Raw genomic sequence first — 14,424 nt, forward strand, 5'->3', positions numbered from 1 at the left:
AAAAAAGCTACAAATTAAGATCCGTTTCCTTTTTATGGTGAAGTTCCAAGTTTTAAGGTGTCCAATAATTTAGATTAAAACCTTAAAGCATTAAACATGGATTACTGAGTATGCCTGTTTTATGTACTGTACATTTTACTAGTTAACTACCAAAAATTCTAATTATTGTAAGACAGCTGCTGAGCTAAATCTAATCTAATAGTAAACTGCTCACTAAACTGAATCTAATCTAATATTTGTATAAAAAACATATTTGGACTTAGCCTTTACATCATTAAACGGAAGTTATTAAGTGAAGTTCGAATGGGATAATGACAACAAATCTCACCCAGCCTGTTCCTTATCATAATCATTACCGAAAACGGCAAACATCAGCAAACATCTCTTTTCGTTTTTGCCCAGGGGGTGCCCCTTCACTAAGGTAATTAATCCAAAACTTATTATACTTAAAATACTCAATAAACTATAGCCACCAATCATATCACCCTGCAGCTCTCAACTCGCTACCCACTGAAGCTAAGCAGGGTTGAGCCTGGTCAGTCCCTGGATGCGAGACCTCCTGGGAAGCTATGGTTGCTGCTGGAAGTGGTGTTAGTGGGATCAGTGGGGGGAACCCACCCTGCGATCTGTGTGGGTCCTAATGCCCGGTATAATGGTGGGGTCACTATACTGTAGTGGGCGCCGTCTTTTGGATGAGACGTTAAACCAAGGTCCTGACTCTCAGTGGTCATTAAAGATCCCCAGGCATTTCTCGAGAAGAGTAGGGAGTTATCCGGCTTCTCACGACACCATACGGTATAAAGTGGTTTGGCAAATAACATGACATACTCGATAAACATTCACAAAGCTTCTGATTCTTGGATATTGATTTCCCTCATGAATAATATGTAACAGAATATAGCTGGTATTTTTACTGCATTTATTGAATTTGAACTATAAGGCACATGAGTGCAGCCTTTACCAATCCCAAGAAAAAAAAAAACATTAATTGAATCAGGGCTCTTATAATTCATAAATGGTGAATGCTTTTATTCTATTATTTAATAACTCACGCAAGTTTGCAAACTGAGATCATTGTATCTGACGGAAAGATGTTAGTAATACTGATTGTATTAAACTTCCCAGCAGGGGGCTCCAATGCAAATTTCATGTGTTTTTCCAGTAACACACACTGAGATTTTAGGCAAATGAAAAGGAAGACGTAATACAGGGTATCAAAAGATTGCATTGGCTTAAAGCGGTGACTAAAATTTTCTTGATACGTAACGCTGCAGTTAATATGGTTTTCAAGAAAAACCCAGAGTTGACCTAAATACTGAATTCAATGCAACGATTTACTAAGCAGGATGATATAGTTAACAGATAAGCAGTTGTCAGGGTGCTACAGTTTCAAAGATATATGCATGCTGCAAAAAGTAACAAAAAAGGCAGGAAACGGTTGGTATGAAGGTGGGGTTCTGAACGCTAAAGAAAAAGATGATGGAACAGGTTTCTGGTGGAAAAAAGTTACTTAAGAAACGGCTTGACAGTACCACTCACTCTTCAGAATTGCGAGAAGATTCTTCGTTACTTGCTCCTGCATAAAGATAAGAACAGAGGTACGTAAGGGGATGTTTAGTCCTTCGAGACCTTTAGAGCACTGTTAAGAACCACTACAAAAACCAGAAGCCTCTCAAATAATTTCACTCTGAGAGTGGCTAGTGCTCTCTAACATTCAAAGTCAGAATGCAGATACTCCAGCAGTACACAATAAAACTATTTCAGGAGCACAGGGCAGCCCAATTACAATTAGGTGAAAGGAACTTTTCTTTTAGAAACCATATTCATTTTATAAAGCAGAACAAGATAAACAATGTTGGAAAAAATTTAAGGTACCATTCCTTGGCAGCTAGACCAGGAGAGAAGGTATATTCATCATTGAACACTTTCTCTATGGTAAGTGGCAGCCGGCAAATGTCTTTCAAGTTTTGTAGCTGTATTGGAAACCAGTGGCTGTGGCTTAAAAATGTCCCTGCCAAGCCTGTTCAACTGTTGGATTGGGATGGATGTGATGGTCGGAATGACGTGCTCATTTCATTGGCCACAATCCTGTATCACTTAGGGTAAGCACCTGGCAAGTAATAGCTCATTCTATCCAGTGTATTTTATTCCTTGGGGCTTACTATTCTCAGTGTTATTTGGCACCTAACAGAGAACTAAAACTTGGACTTTGCCGTTCTCAGCATCTGAAGTATACTCATAATGGTCATTCAGCAACGGTAAAACATTGTCCTGGCAGGACAACAGCTGTTGTGAAAGAATTTAATTGGACCACAAACTGTGGGGGGTGGAGGAATGTGAAACGTTTACTGCAAAGTGGCACAGGGCAGACTCATGCTGCCCCATTCTCCCCTCCTGCTTTAACCTTTCAATTTACTGCATTTTCCCTTTCTTCCTTTAAAGACAGGATTCAAAGATAACTCAGATGAAGACAATTTCTTCAAAAAAAATACTTTGTCTTCACAGTACACACGATTGATGTGAAAAATGCCTTCTGTTAAAAAATAATGACATACTAAAATCAAAAATATAAAAAACAACACAAGAGATGTTTAAACTATCTGATAATATATATGTAATTGGGCCTTGTAACATAGTTTTGTTTTACTTCCATGTGTTTTCCTATTAGGGAAAGTCATCAGAAATTTAATAACAGTGATAAACAGTTTTCTAAATATTTTCTAATATGCAAGGATGACTCTTAAGTTTTTACTAGTCAAAATTAACATACTGTATATATTTTAACTACCATTCATAAAATAACCATGCCCAATGGTGAATCAGTCTTAAATAATGTATTACAAACAGACAATTTAAATGTAAAAAATAAATACAGCCTTTTTATATGGTGCAGACTGTGCTATTTTAGCTTGTAAACTTCCAGTATAGACCATAATTTTAATGTATAGGAGTCCAGGTAATTGATTTAATTAAGAATGCCTAAAGACTTAAACCTTCTTTAAAATTTTGAATTACCTGATACAGCATGTCTTTACACACTCAAGATAGAATTACTTTTAATGAAGCAAACCCTTCAATTAATAATAAAAGCAATTTCTAAAATAGTAATATTCTCCTAAAAGTCAAAGGATATAACTTTTTAAATTTAAGATCTGAACCAGGTCTCTGCTATGTTCTGCTGCGGAGATATAAGAAAATGTTTAAGGGGAGAAAATTCGAGGCAGAAATTGGCTCCGGGGGCAAAAATCACAAAAGGGTTTTTAATATTTAAATTTTGATATCGGTAATGTCCATATCAAACCTAAGCAAAAAAATAACGTGATTCTGAAAGAAATGTCAGTTTAATGGTATGAGATATTGTTATACACTTCTTAAATTATTACATTTAACATAATATTGAATACCATTTTCTAAATGTCAATGTCTGTAAAGGATTAAAAATGATTTGGTCAAATACAGCCTAATTTGTACAAGGAGAGGTCTATATACCTATAATATTCCCTGTGTCCTTAAGGCCATATTCAAATTAATAGTGTATTTTGTTTTGTTTGTAACATCAATACACTCTTAAAGGTAGTATCATAAAACCTTCCATATTTGGTCTGTGCCATATACTGTACAGTACCACAAGGCAAAATAAAATGATAATGAAAATGTCTGGAGCAAACCAATATACAGTGTAATAGTCTGTAAATACACTCTTTATTTAGCCTTTACACAAACAGTGTGTGTATATTATATAGCATTTTACCCAGTATCTTTAAAACCCATATTATCCCGTTACATCATGACTTGCAATATACAGTATTAAGTTTACACTTTGATGTAACCTAACAATAACTTTCAAATAGAATTACTCAGTTCAGAATTACTTTTTCAGATTACTTCAAAACCGCATTTTAATACCCATAAGCCAATGGCCTGTCCATTACCCACTTGACACGGCAGATGAACAATTAAATTTTCTGTATTTTACACAACCTTTCCTCTTTTTACTTGAGATATGATAAACACAATTATACCAGTACTCAAAAACTTACAACATTTTCATGTATCCTCTCACTTTGCCGTGAGAACAAAATTCAGAACTGTTTTCTCATGAGGCTCCACAGAGAAATATTTTATATCCGTTACATCTCTAATATTCAGTATACGCAACATTAAGTTAATGTACCAAAGCTGGGGCTTTGATTTTCTTTCTCAATTGCCCTCTCTCTTTCCTTCTTTAAAAAAGCCACCCTATAAAAAGGTGACCTAGAACTAGAGTGTAGCCCAACAGCGTGTGTCTGATTACTTAGAGCAGCTGTAGTCCTTCTGCATCAGCACAACAAATACTTTGCATTGCATGACCTTTTAATATTGCCACTATCTGAAAGACGCACCCCCTCTTCCCCCTAGCACAGATATTGCATTCATTATTGACATTCACCTCTGTTTACAAAACAACAGTTTGCTGAGTCTTTTGTTTTGCTATGCCATTCACCCTTACAATGTATAGTTAAATCCTTTTTTGCGATTACATCCATCTTCTAGCCATTTCTTCTAATTCAGGGCCATTGGGGAGCTGGAGCCTATCCCAGTAAGTAATGGGCACAAGCAGGACACACCCTCAATGAGACGCCAGACCATCACAGGGCACACACAGACACATTCACATTCACACAAGGGCCAATTTTCCCAGTAGCCAACTTATCATATGTCGTTTGGACTGTGGGAAGAAACCCACATGAACAGGGTGAGAACATACAAACTCCACCCAGACAGCACCCAGGTCTGGAATTGAACCCGGGTCTCCCAGCACTCTGAGGTGGCAATGCTAACGACTGTGCCACTCCTTCACGTAATGATTTTGAAAAGTAATTCTGAGCGTTCACATGATTTCATATTATAAGTCCGCATGTAATACTTCACGTACAAGAATAAGTATATAGGAATATTTCTAGTGAGAGCATACACAGTACAAAAAACCTTTGCGACAAAGCTGCATAACACCATGTTCACAGGCCATGTTCATGCTGGGTTATTCCAGTAAATATCAGAGGGAATTTTTGTTTTTCCTAAGACAGTATTAAGGTTCCAAATAAAATTATACAAATTACAATTGTGCATATTGGAAACTATTTGTTTCACATGAAAGGTAAAAAAACACCTCATCCCCTGCAAATTTCACTGTTCTGTGAAAAAAGGTTTTAATTTTAAATTGTTTTGGTCAGCCACTCTGTTTATGAAAGATCTTATTACAGTATCAACAACATAGAAATTAGTATTACTGTACTTGCAAGTAATTTTCCAAGTGGCATTTCATATCTGATTCTATTTTTGAAAACGTCTGTGTTTCAGGGAGTGATTTTAAATGACTCAAAAATACAGTAAATAAACAAGGAATAATCAAGAATACATTTTAAAACAACAAGAAATCCATATGTGCTTTTAAAATACTTGCATTGTAGTAGAAAGGTGAGGCAGTTCTGAGACTTGTTTAAAATTATTTTAACAAAATCTCATCCAACATGTATTTACTGCTTCAGGAAAAAAAGGTTGACCGGTAGATGTGGTTACTGGTTACATAAACAAAATGAGATCACTTGCAAGTTGAAACATTGTTGTTGTTGTTGTTGTTTTTGTCTTGTTTTTGTCTTACAGGTAATGGGGACTCCCCTCCACCACCACCAATGTGCAGCATCCGCCTGGATGATGCGACAGTAGCCATAGTGCACCAGAACGCTCACCACACATCAGCTATTAGTGAGGAGGAGAGCAGAGTAATGAAGCCAATTCATAGATGGGGATTATTAGGACGCCATGATTGGTAAGGGGCAATGGGAAATTTGGCCAGGACGCCGGGGTTACACCCCTACTCTTTTCGAGAAACGCCCTGGGATTTTTAATGACCACAGAGAGTCAGGACCTCGGTTTTACGTCTCATCCGAAGGACGGCGCCTGATTACAGTATAGTGTCCCTGTCACTATACTGGGGCATTAGGACCCACATGGAGCACAGGGTGAGCGTCTCCTGCTGGCCTCACTAACATGTCTTCCAGCAGCAACCTTAGTTTTTCCCAGGAGGTCTCCCATCCAGGTACTGACCAGGCTCACACCTGCTGAGCTTCAGTGGGTTGCCAGTTGTGAGTTGCAGAGTGATATGGCTGCTGGCATGTATAAGTCACCTACACAATAATGCACCTAAAGTATAATGATAATGGCTGAAAATAAAAGTAAAAGTAACTATTGTGTTAAGGCCATATATAATACCTCTACTGACGTATACTGAAAAAAATTAGCAGCATATTTATATATATAGATATATAGATCACTTTATTAGCCATATACTCATTATACCAATTTTATGTATTAGGAATGTGTCTTTTTGCATACCCCAGTTTGCTCTCCATGAGACACACAGACAGGGAGAGAAGCTTGGGGTCAAAGCGCAGGGTCAACCATTTATACAGCACCCCTGGAGCAGTTGGGGTTAAGGGACTTGCTCAGGGGCCCAACAGAGTAGGATTCCTCTGCCAGCTGCAGGATTCAAACCAGCAGCCTTCCAGCTACAGGTGCAGATCCTAAGCCACAGAGCCACCACATTGGAGTGCAGTATTATGGTCTAAACCAGGCATGAAGAGGCTTACTGGGATTAATTAATAATGTTAATTCCTTGAATTTTACATATAGAAGAGCCCATTCCATTCACCTGGATGACATGAGGCAGCCAGTACGAGTTGTTTTCAGAATGCAGTGATGTTCCAAACAAAATCAAACAAAGTACACTTGAGAATGTGGTAATAACTTTGCAGAGAATTAAAAAGAACCTTCCAGTTCCTTGTGCAAGCTCCTTCCATTAACTTTGTGTTTACACAATTTAAACATTTACCACGCATTACACACAACTATCTATAGAAATAGAAAGAGAAAAAGACTCAGTAAATTAATCTAGTAAAGCTGAGTAAAACTACAGTACAGTATATTACATATTAAGTGATATAGTGAAAATTAGTTTAAATTTTTAACTATTAGGACATATATAGTGTAGAATTGTAATAAACCATCTAGAGCTAGACTATTCAGTGCTTTAAAAATTGACCAGGAGAACGTTGAGGTTCTTATGTGGGTAAACAGTGCAATCTTTCCAGAGTCTATGAGTTTTGATGGATTCGTCTGACAGTAAGATAAAGATTGTATTTGAAGGACCTGCACTTTGTATGGTAACCTTGAAACAAAGGTGCAACCTTTTTGTACTGCAGGTATATACCAGAATTACACAACTCAGCAGCTCCTTGATGTCCAGTAAATATGACAAACAATTTTAAAACAAAGGGGTCTTTTGTCTGTCATGGAAAATGAAAAATGCTCACTTTTTACAAAAATGTTATTGCACTGCATATCCTTGTATTGTTCCTGTTGTTAGGATGAAGGGGCTGCACAGCAATATTTATCTGATAATGATAAAACATACCAGTACTTACACCAACTGATTAGTCAAATACTTACTAATTAGTAAGGGATATGCTCATTGTTTTGTGTAAATACTGCCAGTCATTATCCTGAATAATATTTTATTTTTTTCCATCATGAAATGCTATCTGCTGTGTAGACACATAAAATGCAGATATGTTAAAGGGAGAAAGTACAGAATTGTACTGAAAAATATATTATATCCAACAACAGTCCAATAACTTCTCAGTGCTTTAAATGGAAACATATTTTTTCAGAATGATGTGCACTCTTTGCAGTGTACCACAGGTATTATATGAAGAGATGTTGCATTTATACCTTTCCCCACATTTAAGTCCCTGTTAAATTATTCATGTACGAATACACTGGATGAAACACAATACTTTCCGAGTGAGTGGTGACATTATTGATATTACTAGAAATAAGCTTTATGTACAGTGTTGGATAGTATTTATACAATATTATATGTTATAATATATTATAACTGATACTTGAATTATTATTATTATTATTATTATTATTATTATTATTATTATTATTATTATTATGTCTTGAAACAGTGACCAAATAATTTGTAATGATAAATGTAGGTCCCCAAAATGTATGACAATTATAAACGTGTCATTTTATTCTGTAAGTCTACATTTCTGTGCCTGAAGTATATTATCATTTTTTTACTATATTTAAGTGTTATTATAGCTTTTATAGCTTAAATTCAGTTTACGAAAACATTATTTCAGTTACAGTTTTTGCCCAGAACATGTGTTATAAAATTGATTGTAGTAGTCAGTCCACCATCCTAAAAATGGCATAATCCCAACTGGATCCCTATAGGAAGGAGTGGACTTGTAGCACAAATGTAGAATGGAAATGTAGAAGAATGATACAAGTCCATGTGAACAACATGTGTACAAAATAAATAAAACTGTAACATTTAAAAGATATCCTGTATTAAGATGTGTTTACGAAAACAATTTGCATATGAGCATGGAAACTACACTGTTTCTCTTATGAACAACAACCATTAGCATTATGTTTTTAAAACAACGTGTAAAAAAGTATTTGTTGATTTTAGTAGAAAGTTTGCCTTTCCTCTTTTTATTGTATTTTTTGCTTTGTTATAGGAGATAATACTTGTTTAGTGCTTCATTTACAGTATAGCTGTGTTGGAACCCCTGTATAATCTGATTATTGTTTAGGCACAACAAATTTTGAATTTTCGAACTTTCCTAACAATATTGCTGAACCGTTTCAGAAAAAAAAAGATGCATAAGAAACGTACAGCTCACGAACATGTTTTTTTTTAGAAATTGTTTTATTTTTAGCAGTAAAATCCTACACTCTCTGCAGCACCATACACACTGAAGCACCTAACTGTCATTATTTTCTTTTGTGATGGTATAACTGCCACTCATCACTAAAGAACACATACTGTATCCACCCCTGTAGCCTACAATAGCAAGACATTATCACCCATTCCAGGAAGAATGTGTTTGAAGCTAGCAAACAATAAAACACATTGTATAATTGAAAGGTACAGTAAGTAAAGAAAGGTGATGGACTTACATGTAAAGTTGCCAGTAGTTTTACCTGTGCTCCACTACAAAACTCATGGTAGTTCCATCAAAGGAAGGCGGGGCAATAATTCTTGGACCTTGCTGTGATGTGATGCTGATGACAGGCTTTCCTTCAGAGAATCCCTTGGATCCCCTTGTAGTTAAATGCTGGGAAATAGGCAGTGCTTGAGCGGATTTCCCAGTGGGGATGTAGTAAGGACTTTCCATATAAGCCACATCGCCCTGTTGCCCCATGTGTAGCGTTTCTTTGCTGTTTGACTTCTCTTGTTCTTCAGCATCTGAATGCGATGAAAGCTGGGTCTGTAATGTCCTGGTGGGCAACACAGTAGTGGTTGGCAGAAAACCAGGGTATATCATGTATGTAGGACCGTACGCACCAGGACTGAGTGCTAAAGGTGACACTGGGACAGGAACAGGGGTTATCGGTTGCTGAGGCATTGGGACATCCACATACTGTCCAGTTTCTGGATCAAAGAGTCTCTTTGTAGTCGGCTGAACAGGGGTGTCCACAAGGTAATAGTGTCCGGTAGTTGGGTCAAGCAGCATCTTCCTTTGTGTTTGTTGAAAGTGATCCACTGCTGGTGCGTGTGGTGGTGGTGGTACTGACGGTGAGAAGCAGATGACCTGGGGCTGTGGACCAGACATTGCAATGGGTAGGGAGTGATGGTAGATGGTAGCAGTAGGGGTATCTGGGGACCGTGTCTCCATAACAACAGAAGATCTTTTCGGTGACTGACTGCTGTCTTCCAGTCTTTTCGGGTCCCGTTGACCGGGGTGACCCAGCGGGCTGACGGTTGGAGCTTTTCTGCCCGTGGCTGTGAAGGTGTACACAGCAGGTACCTCTCGGCTGGTTGTAGCTGCGGGCTTGGCATCGCTGGGGTGAGACTTCACGGGTATCGTTAGGTAATTCTCTGATTCTGCTGTGGTTGTGGTGGTAGGCTGCAGTGGGAAAGCTTTTTCTGTTTCGATGCTGGTAGGTTTCTCCTTTTCTTCAGTAGCAGGCTTGGCCTGAGATATTTTTAATGACAGTGGGACTTTAGGACATTTGGGACCAAAGGTTTTTGTGCTGAATGGTACTTGTGATAGAGTATATGGCTGCGATACTTTATGACCGGCACTAGCTGTGATAGCAGGTGCTTTCTGGCTGTTGCTGAAGGTGAAAACATTTTTGTTACTGATGGCACCACTTGACAGAGGCTGGGATTTAGACACATCCTTGTCCTCTCCAATAAGAGGGATATGGAACATTTTAAGGCTCTCTTTCACTTCTTTTTTCGGTGAAGCATTGAACGGTGACCCACCGAACAGTCTAGGGGATGATTTGTCCGTGTTTGGGTAAGAGTTTCTTCTGACAAGACGCTCAGCATTACTTGCTCGTACTTGGGCAGCTATACCCCCGCTCTCTTCTTCATATTCGTTTGGTGGTCTTCCTGTGCCTTGCTCTTCGCTGGCAATAAGTGACAAGACGTGACTGTCTGTAATTGGCCTAGGCTCAGTTTTGCGTTTCCACTCGTTCCGATCAAAAACGTACAGCTGCTCCATGGTCTTAACGGCAGCTTTCAGTTTCTCCAAGGCGACTTGGTTTGCCATCTTTGATTCTGGTTTCCTGTCAGGCGTTTCGTTTATTTTCTCCTGTTTCCGTTTAGCTGCTCTGGTTTCAATTTTCACCCCAGAAGGCACCTCGAATGAATCGCTCTTAGTGGGTTGTTTTGCCGTAGTCGCTAAGGGAACTCTGCCTGTTGTCCTATGGACCATTAAGGTTCCGTTTGTGGCACCCTCTGCAGGTGGTTGAGGAGACGATCTGTCAGCTAGATTCCCAGGTTGCTTCACATTACTATTGGTATTCACCGACTGGCACTTTATGACTATAGGCGAGAGCGAAGCATGGTTTCTGTACAGCCCCTGCTGGGAAAGTTTGTTCTCTGAGCTCAGATCGGCAGCGCCTGCCACTCTGTTTTCGTTGTTATCCAAAGAAACGAAGTGATAAGAACTTTTAACTAGTTTGCGCACGTCTCTGACCTGATGAATTGGAGTCTGAAGCTTGCACTTGTTATCCCTTATGTCTCTGACCATGAAGTGGGGCGCTTTCTCCGACGACTCTCCCTTTAAAGATGCAGCGAGCGCTTGGCATTTAAAGTCATCAGCTGTCTTTATCAAGCTGGCTGCATTGCAGCCTATATTGGGAGTCAGGAGCTTAGCAATGTTGAACGGGTTGCGTTTGTTGTCTTTCACGCTCCGCAGGCTTATTTTGATTTCTGGTGATTTGGATGTTACCGCGCTTCTAGCAGCATCGGGCACATGGAGAGTGTTGTCTGCGCTGTGCTGGTTGTTTCCTCCTCCTCCCAGATCAGCCGCAGCTCGAGTTGAATACCCCTTGTCGGGCTGTGGTTTTCCAAACTCATTCTCGTTGTAGAGAAGCTGGATGCTCGGTACAAACAAATGCGACATTTTAGTCAGCTTGCTGCTGTCTCCTGCGTGTTGCGCGTTCGTTTTTCCCAGGTTGTCGGCGGACGAAGACGGTTTCCCCACCGGAGTTTTATTGTTTTTCTGTTCCTTTTGGTACTCCAGCTCGCCGTCCCTCCAGGATCTGAATGCGCTATTTTGGCTGCGAAGCAGAGTGCTTTTGGCCGCATCAGATGCTCCTTTTTTAGTATCGAATCCAGCTTCAGCAGAAGCATCAAAATTAGTTTCTGATGCAAGAGGTAAAGTCTCTTCCTTCTGACCATCGTCCTTAAGATCGCAAGATTTAGTATCTGCTATGTCCCCTAATTCTTCTAGAGAAACAATAGTTAAGTCAGAACTGGCCTCCGAGAACCTGGAGTTTTGCCTTTGTAAACCTCTTGAGTCGCTGGCTGTTACCTTTTCTTTTTGGATTTCGACCTCTTTGTAAGGTAGACAGGGAGAGAGTCCTGAATAAGCTTCCGAAATCTCACCCCTTTCCATTTTGCGCTCCTGCTCAAACTGCATTTTCTTAGAAATGACATTTTTGAGAAGGCTTGTGGCGAATATTGCTTTCTTGTGTGTTCCTTCCATGGTTTCCCCTGCGCTGCAGGATTGCTTGCTGGCCTCACTTCCCAGCTCGACTGGGAAGGTGTCTGTAACTCCATCTGTGGAACGTGATCCTGTGACATTTTCTGCACATTTTGCGTGCCATTCGTTTTCATGGGCACCCGCGTTAACGTTGCAACGAAAATTTAAAGTTTCTGTCAAAGTTATAACCCCACTCTGACCTGGTTCAAATTTTCCCTCTAACTCTATTTTCTTAGTGGTAGATGTTGCGTTCTGGGGCTCTGAAGCATCGCCATTCAAAGCAAAGATTTTAGTCTGAGGCGCTTTTAACTGGCTTAAAGCCAACCCTTTAATCCCTTTACCGTCTGCTCCCTTGTTAATTTCAAAAGTAGACGTCGAACTTTTATGAGAGACCACATTTTGCTCCTTTGCTTGTGTCATGTTTCCATATTTAAGATCAACAAACGTTGACCACCTGTTAAACCCAATACCATGCTCTGAGGCCGAAGAATCGCTAGAAGTGCTAAAATTTATCGCATCAAAGTATGGACAAGCTAAACTCCTGAAAGCTCTTGCGGTTAAATTACGTACTTCCTTATCTGCATCATCCAGTTCGCTCACTGCACTGGACGCACCACTGGAGTACTCGTTTATATCTTTCCCTTTAAGCTTACTTCCAAAGTGTAGGCGTCCGGGGGCAGCGATAAAACACTTTGCACTATCACTGATTTTTCCTCTTTTTGCATCAGTGCTTTTAAAAACATAGCGACTCATGTCTAACTCGTGCTTGGCATCGTAACGAGTGTTTTCCTTTTCTTGGACGTTGCTAGGCTCATTTATAGCCCTGGAAGTTGTTTTGATTGACAGGTGAATCTGTCCCGCAGAATTCCCACTGCCGTTTTGGTGCTTTGACAGACTTTCATCTGTGCTGGCGCATTTGTCCGTGTCACATAGATCGTTTTCATGCTTAGTGCTGACTGCTGCTCCGCCACCAGCGCGCCGAACTGTATTATTAGATTGAGCCTGATTGCTTTCCACTTTCGCACAAGTTCTGTCCCCCAGTATCTTCCTCCCTTCTACCGTTTCATCGCTGTCAAAGGAGGCATAATCCACAAATGAGTAGACCAAGTTATCGTCTTCAAAATCCCAACAGGACCCCAGCTCAAAATCATAATCGACATCATGGTCTAATTCAGACAGCTGTATTTCGTGTGTTGTAATGTAGTGGGACTCATCGTCGTTGTTGTCTGGTGCGTGCTCATCTGCTAACTCAATGCTGACAGTCTCCTCTGAGTCACTTCTACTTAAAAATATGTCAGTGTATTCTAATTCGTTGTTTTCTAACGGTGTGCAGTTTGTCTTGAAATCTTTTAGCATAGTTTCGTTTTTGGATACAGTTAGAGAGCCCCGCTTTTCAAGTGCGGTTTCGTGAAAGTCTCCGAAATCTTCATTTTTAGGAACTTCAGAGGATGAAGTTATTGCAAAAGAGCCAGAGATATCGCCCGCTACACCCTCTCCCGTCCTGACGCCCCCTGAAGTTTCCAGTTTATTAGATTTACAGTCCATGGTTGTGAGATTCGACGCGTTGTCATTGCGTTCATGGTCGCCGGCGCTTTTGACCCCAGCATTCGGAGTATCGTTTTTGCATTTAAATATTGCCAGCTGGTTTCCTTCACCGGTAAAAGTAACTTTGACGGTCTTTGTGCCTTCTGATTTCATATCGAGCAAATCATCCAAGTCCACATATTTCGATTCGTCTTGTTTCCCAGCGTTAAAAAGATCCTTACCCGGCAGCAGTTTTCTGTAAGGACCAGTCTCGCCCCGGTAAGTGAGGGTTTTCTGAAGTGCCTCCATTATAGCTTTTCCCACTGTTACAAGATCTTTGTTGTTAGCGGTATTATTTCTGACCCAGCACGGTGAATCAGAAAGAGAGAGAGACACAAGTCCCCAGGAATCCCTACTTCACTCCCCGATGTCTAATGGACCAACCAGAGTCTCCTAGTGGAGCTGCTGCTCTGCGCTCCCGTCCTAGTCTACAGTTGTTTGTATGGCGCTCAAGGCTGTCGCTGCGGATGCCATTGGTAACAGTAGCAGAATCTGCATTCCAGTTCCCTGCCTCATATGAGTGGACGCAAAGCATATAGATTTTTTTAATTTTGCAAGATAGGAAAGCGCGTCATCTGTCAAGCACGTTTTACTGAATGCTCGTGCATTACCATGAGGATTAAATAGAGGGTATCATTTCCCGCAGGCTAGTTATGAAAATAAACTTTGTTGATTTAAAAAGGAGGAAACGATAACAAGAAAATGCAACCTTTTCTGGCCTACATATAACAAGTTTATTTATTTTTTGTTAGTTTGGCTTCATAAGAATATTTCAATCTTT

General features: G+C 39.8%; 1 protein-coding gene across 1 annotated transcript; it reads right to left on the reverse strand.

Moving 5' to 3' along the window:
- Positions 1-376: 376 nt before the first annotated feature.
- Positions 377-14,089, reverse strand: c1h4orf54 (chromosome 1 C4orf54 homolog). The gene is made up of 2 exons (XM_069191095.1): positions 9,019-14,089; positions 377-1,576 (listed from the first exon to the last, which is right to left on the reverse strand). The coding sequence occupies exon 1, from the start codon at positions 13,890-13,892 to the stop codon at positions 9,039-9,041; it is 4,854 nt and encodes a 1,617-aa protein (XP_069047196.1). The 5' UTR covers positions 13,893-14,089; the 3' UTR covers positions 377-1,576; positions 9,019-9,038.
- Positions 14,090-14,424: the final 335 nt, after the last annotated feature.

This window comes from Lepisosteus oculatus, chromosome 1 (assembly GCF_040954835.1).
Source record: "Lepisosteus oculatus isolate fLepOcu1 chromosome 1, fLepOcu1.hap2, whole genome shotgun sequence".
In the NCBI taxonomy this organism is placed as follows: Eukaryota; Metazoa; Chordata; class Actinopteri; order Semionotiformes; family Lepisosteidae; genus Lepisosteus; species Lepisosteus oculatus.

Bases quoted from the DNA above. Each gene is read 5' to 3' on its own strand.
- c1h4orf54 (XM_069191095.1), bottom strand. From the start codon at position 13,892: ATGGAGGCACTTCAGAAAACCCTCACTTACCGGGGCGAGACTGGTCCT.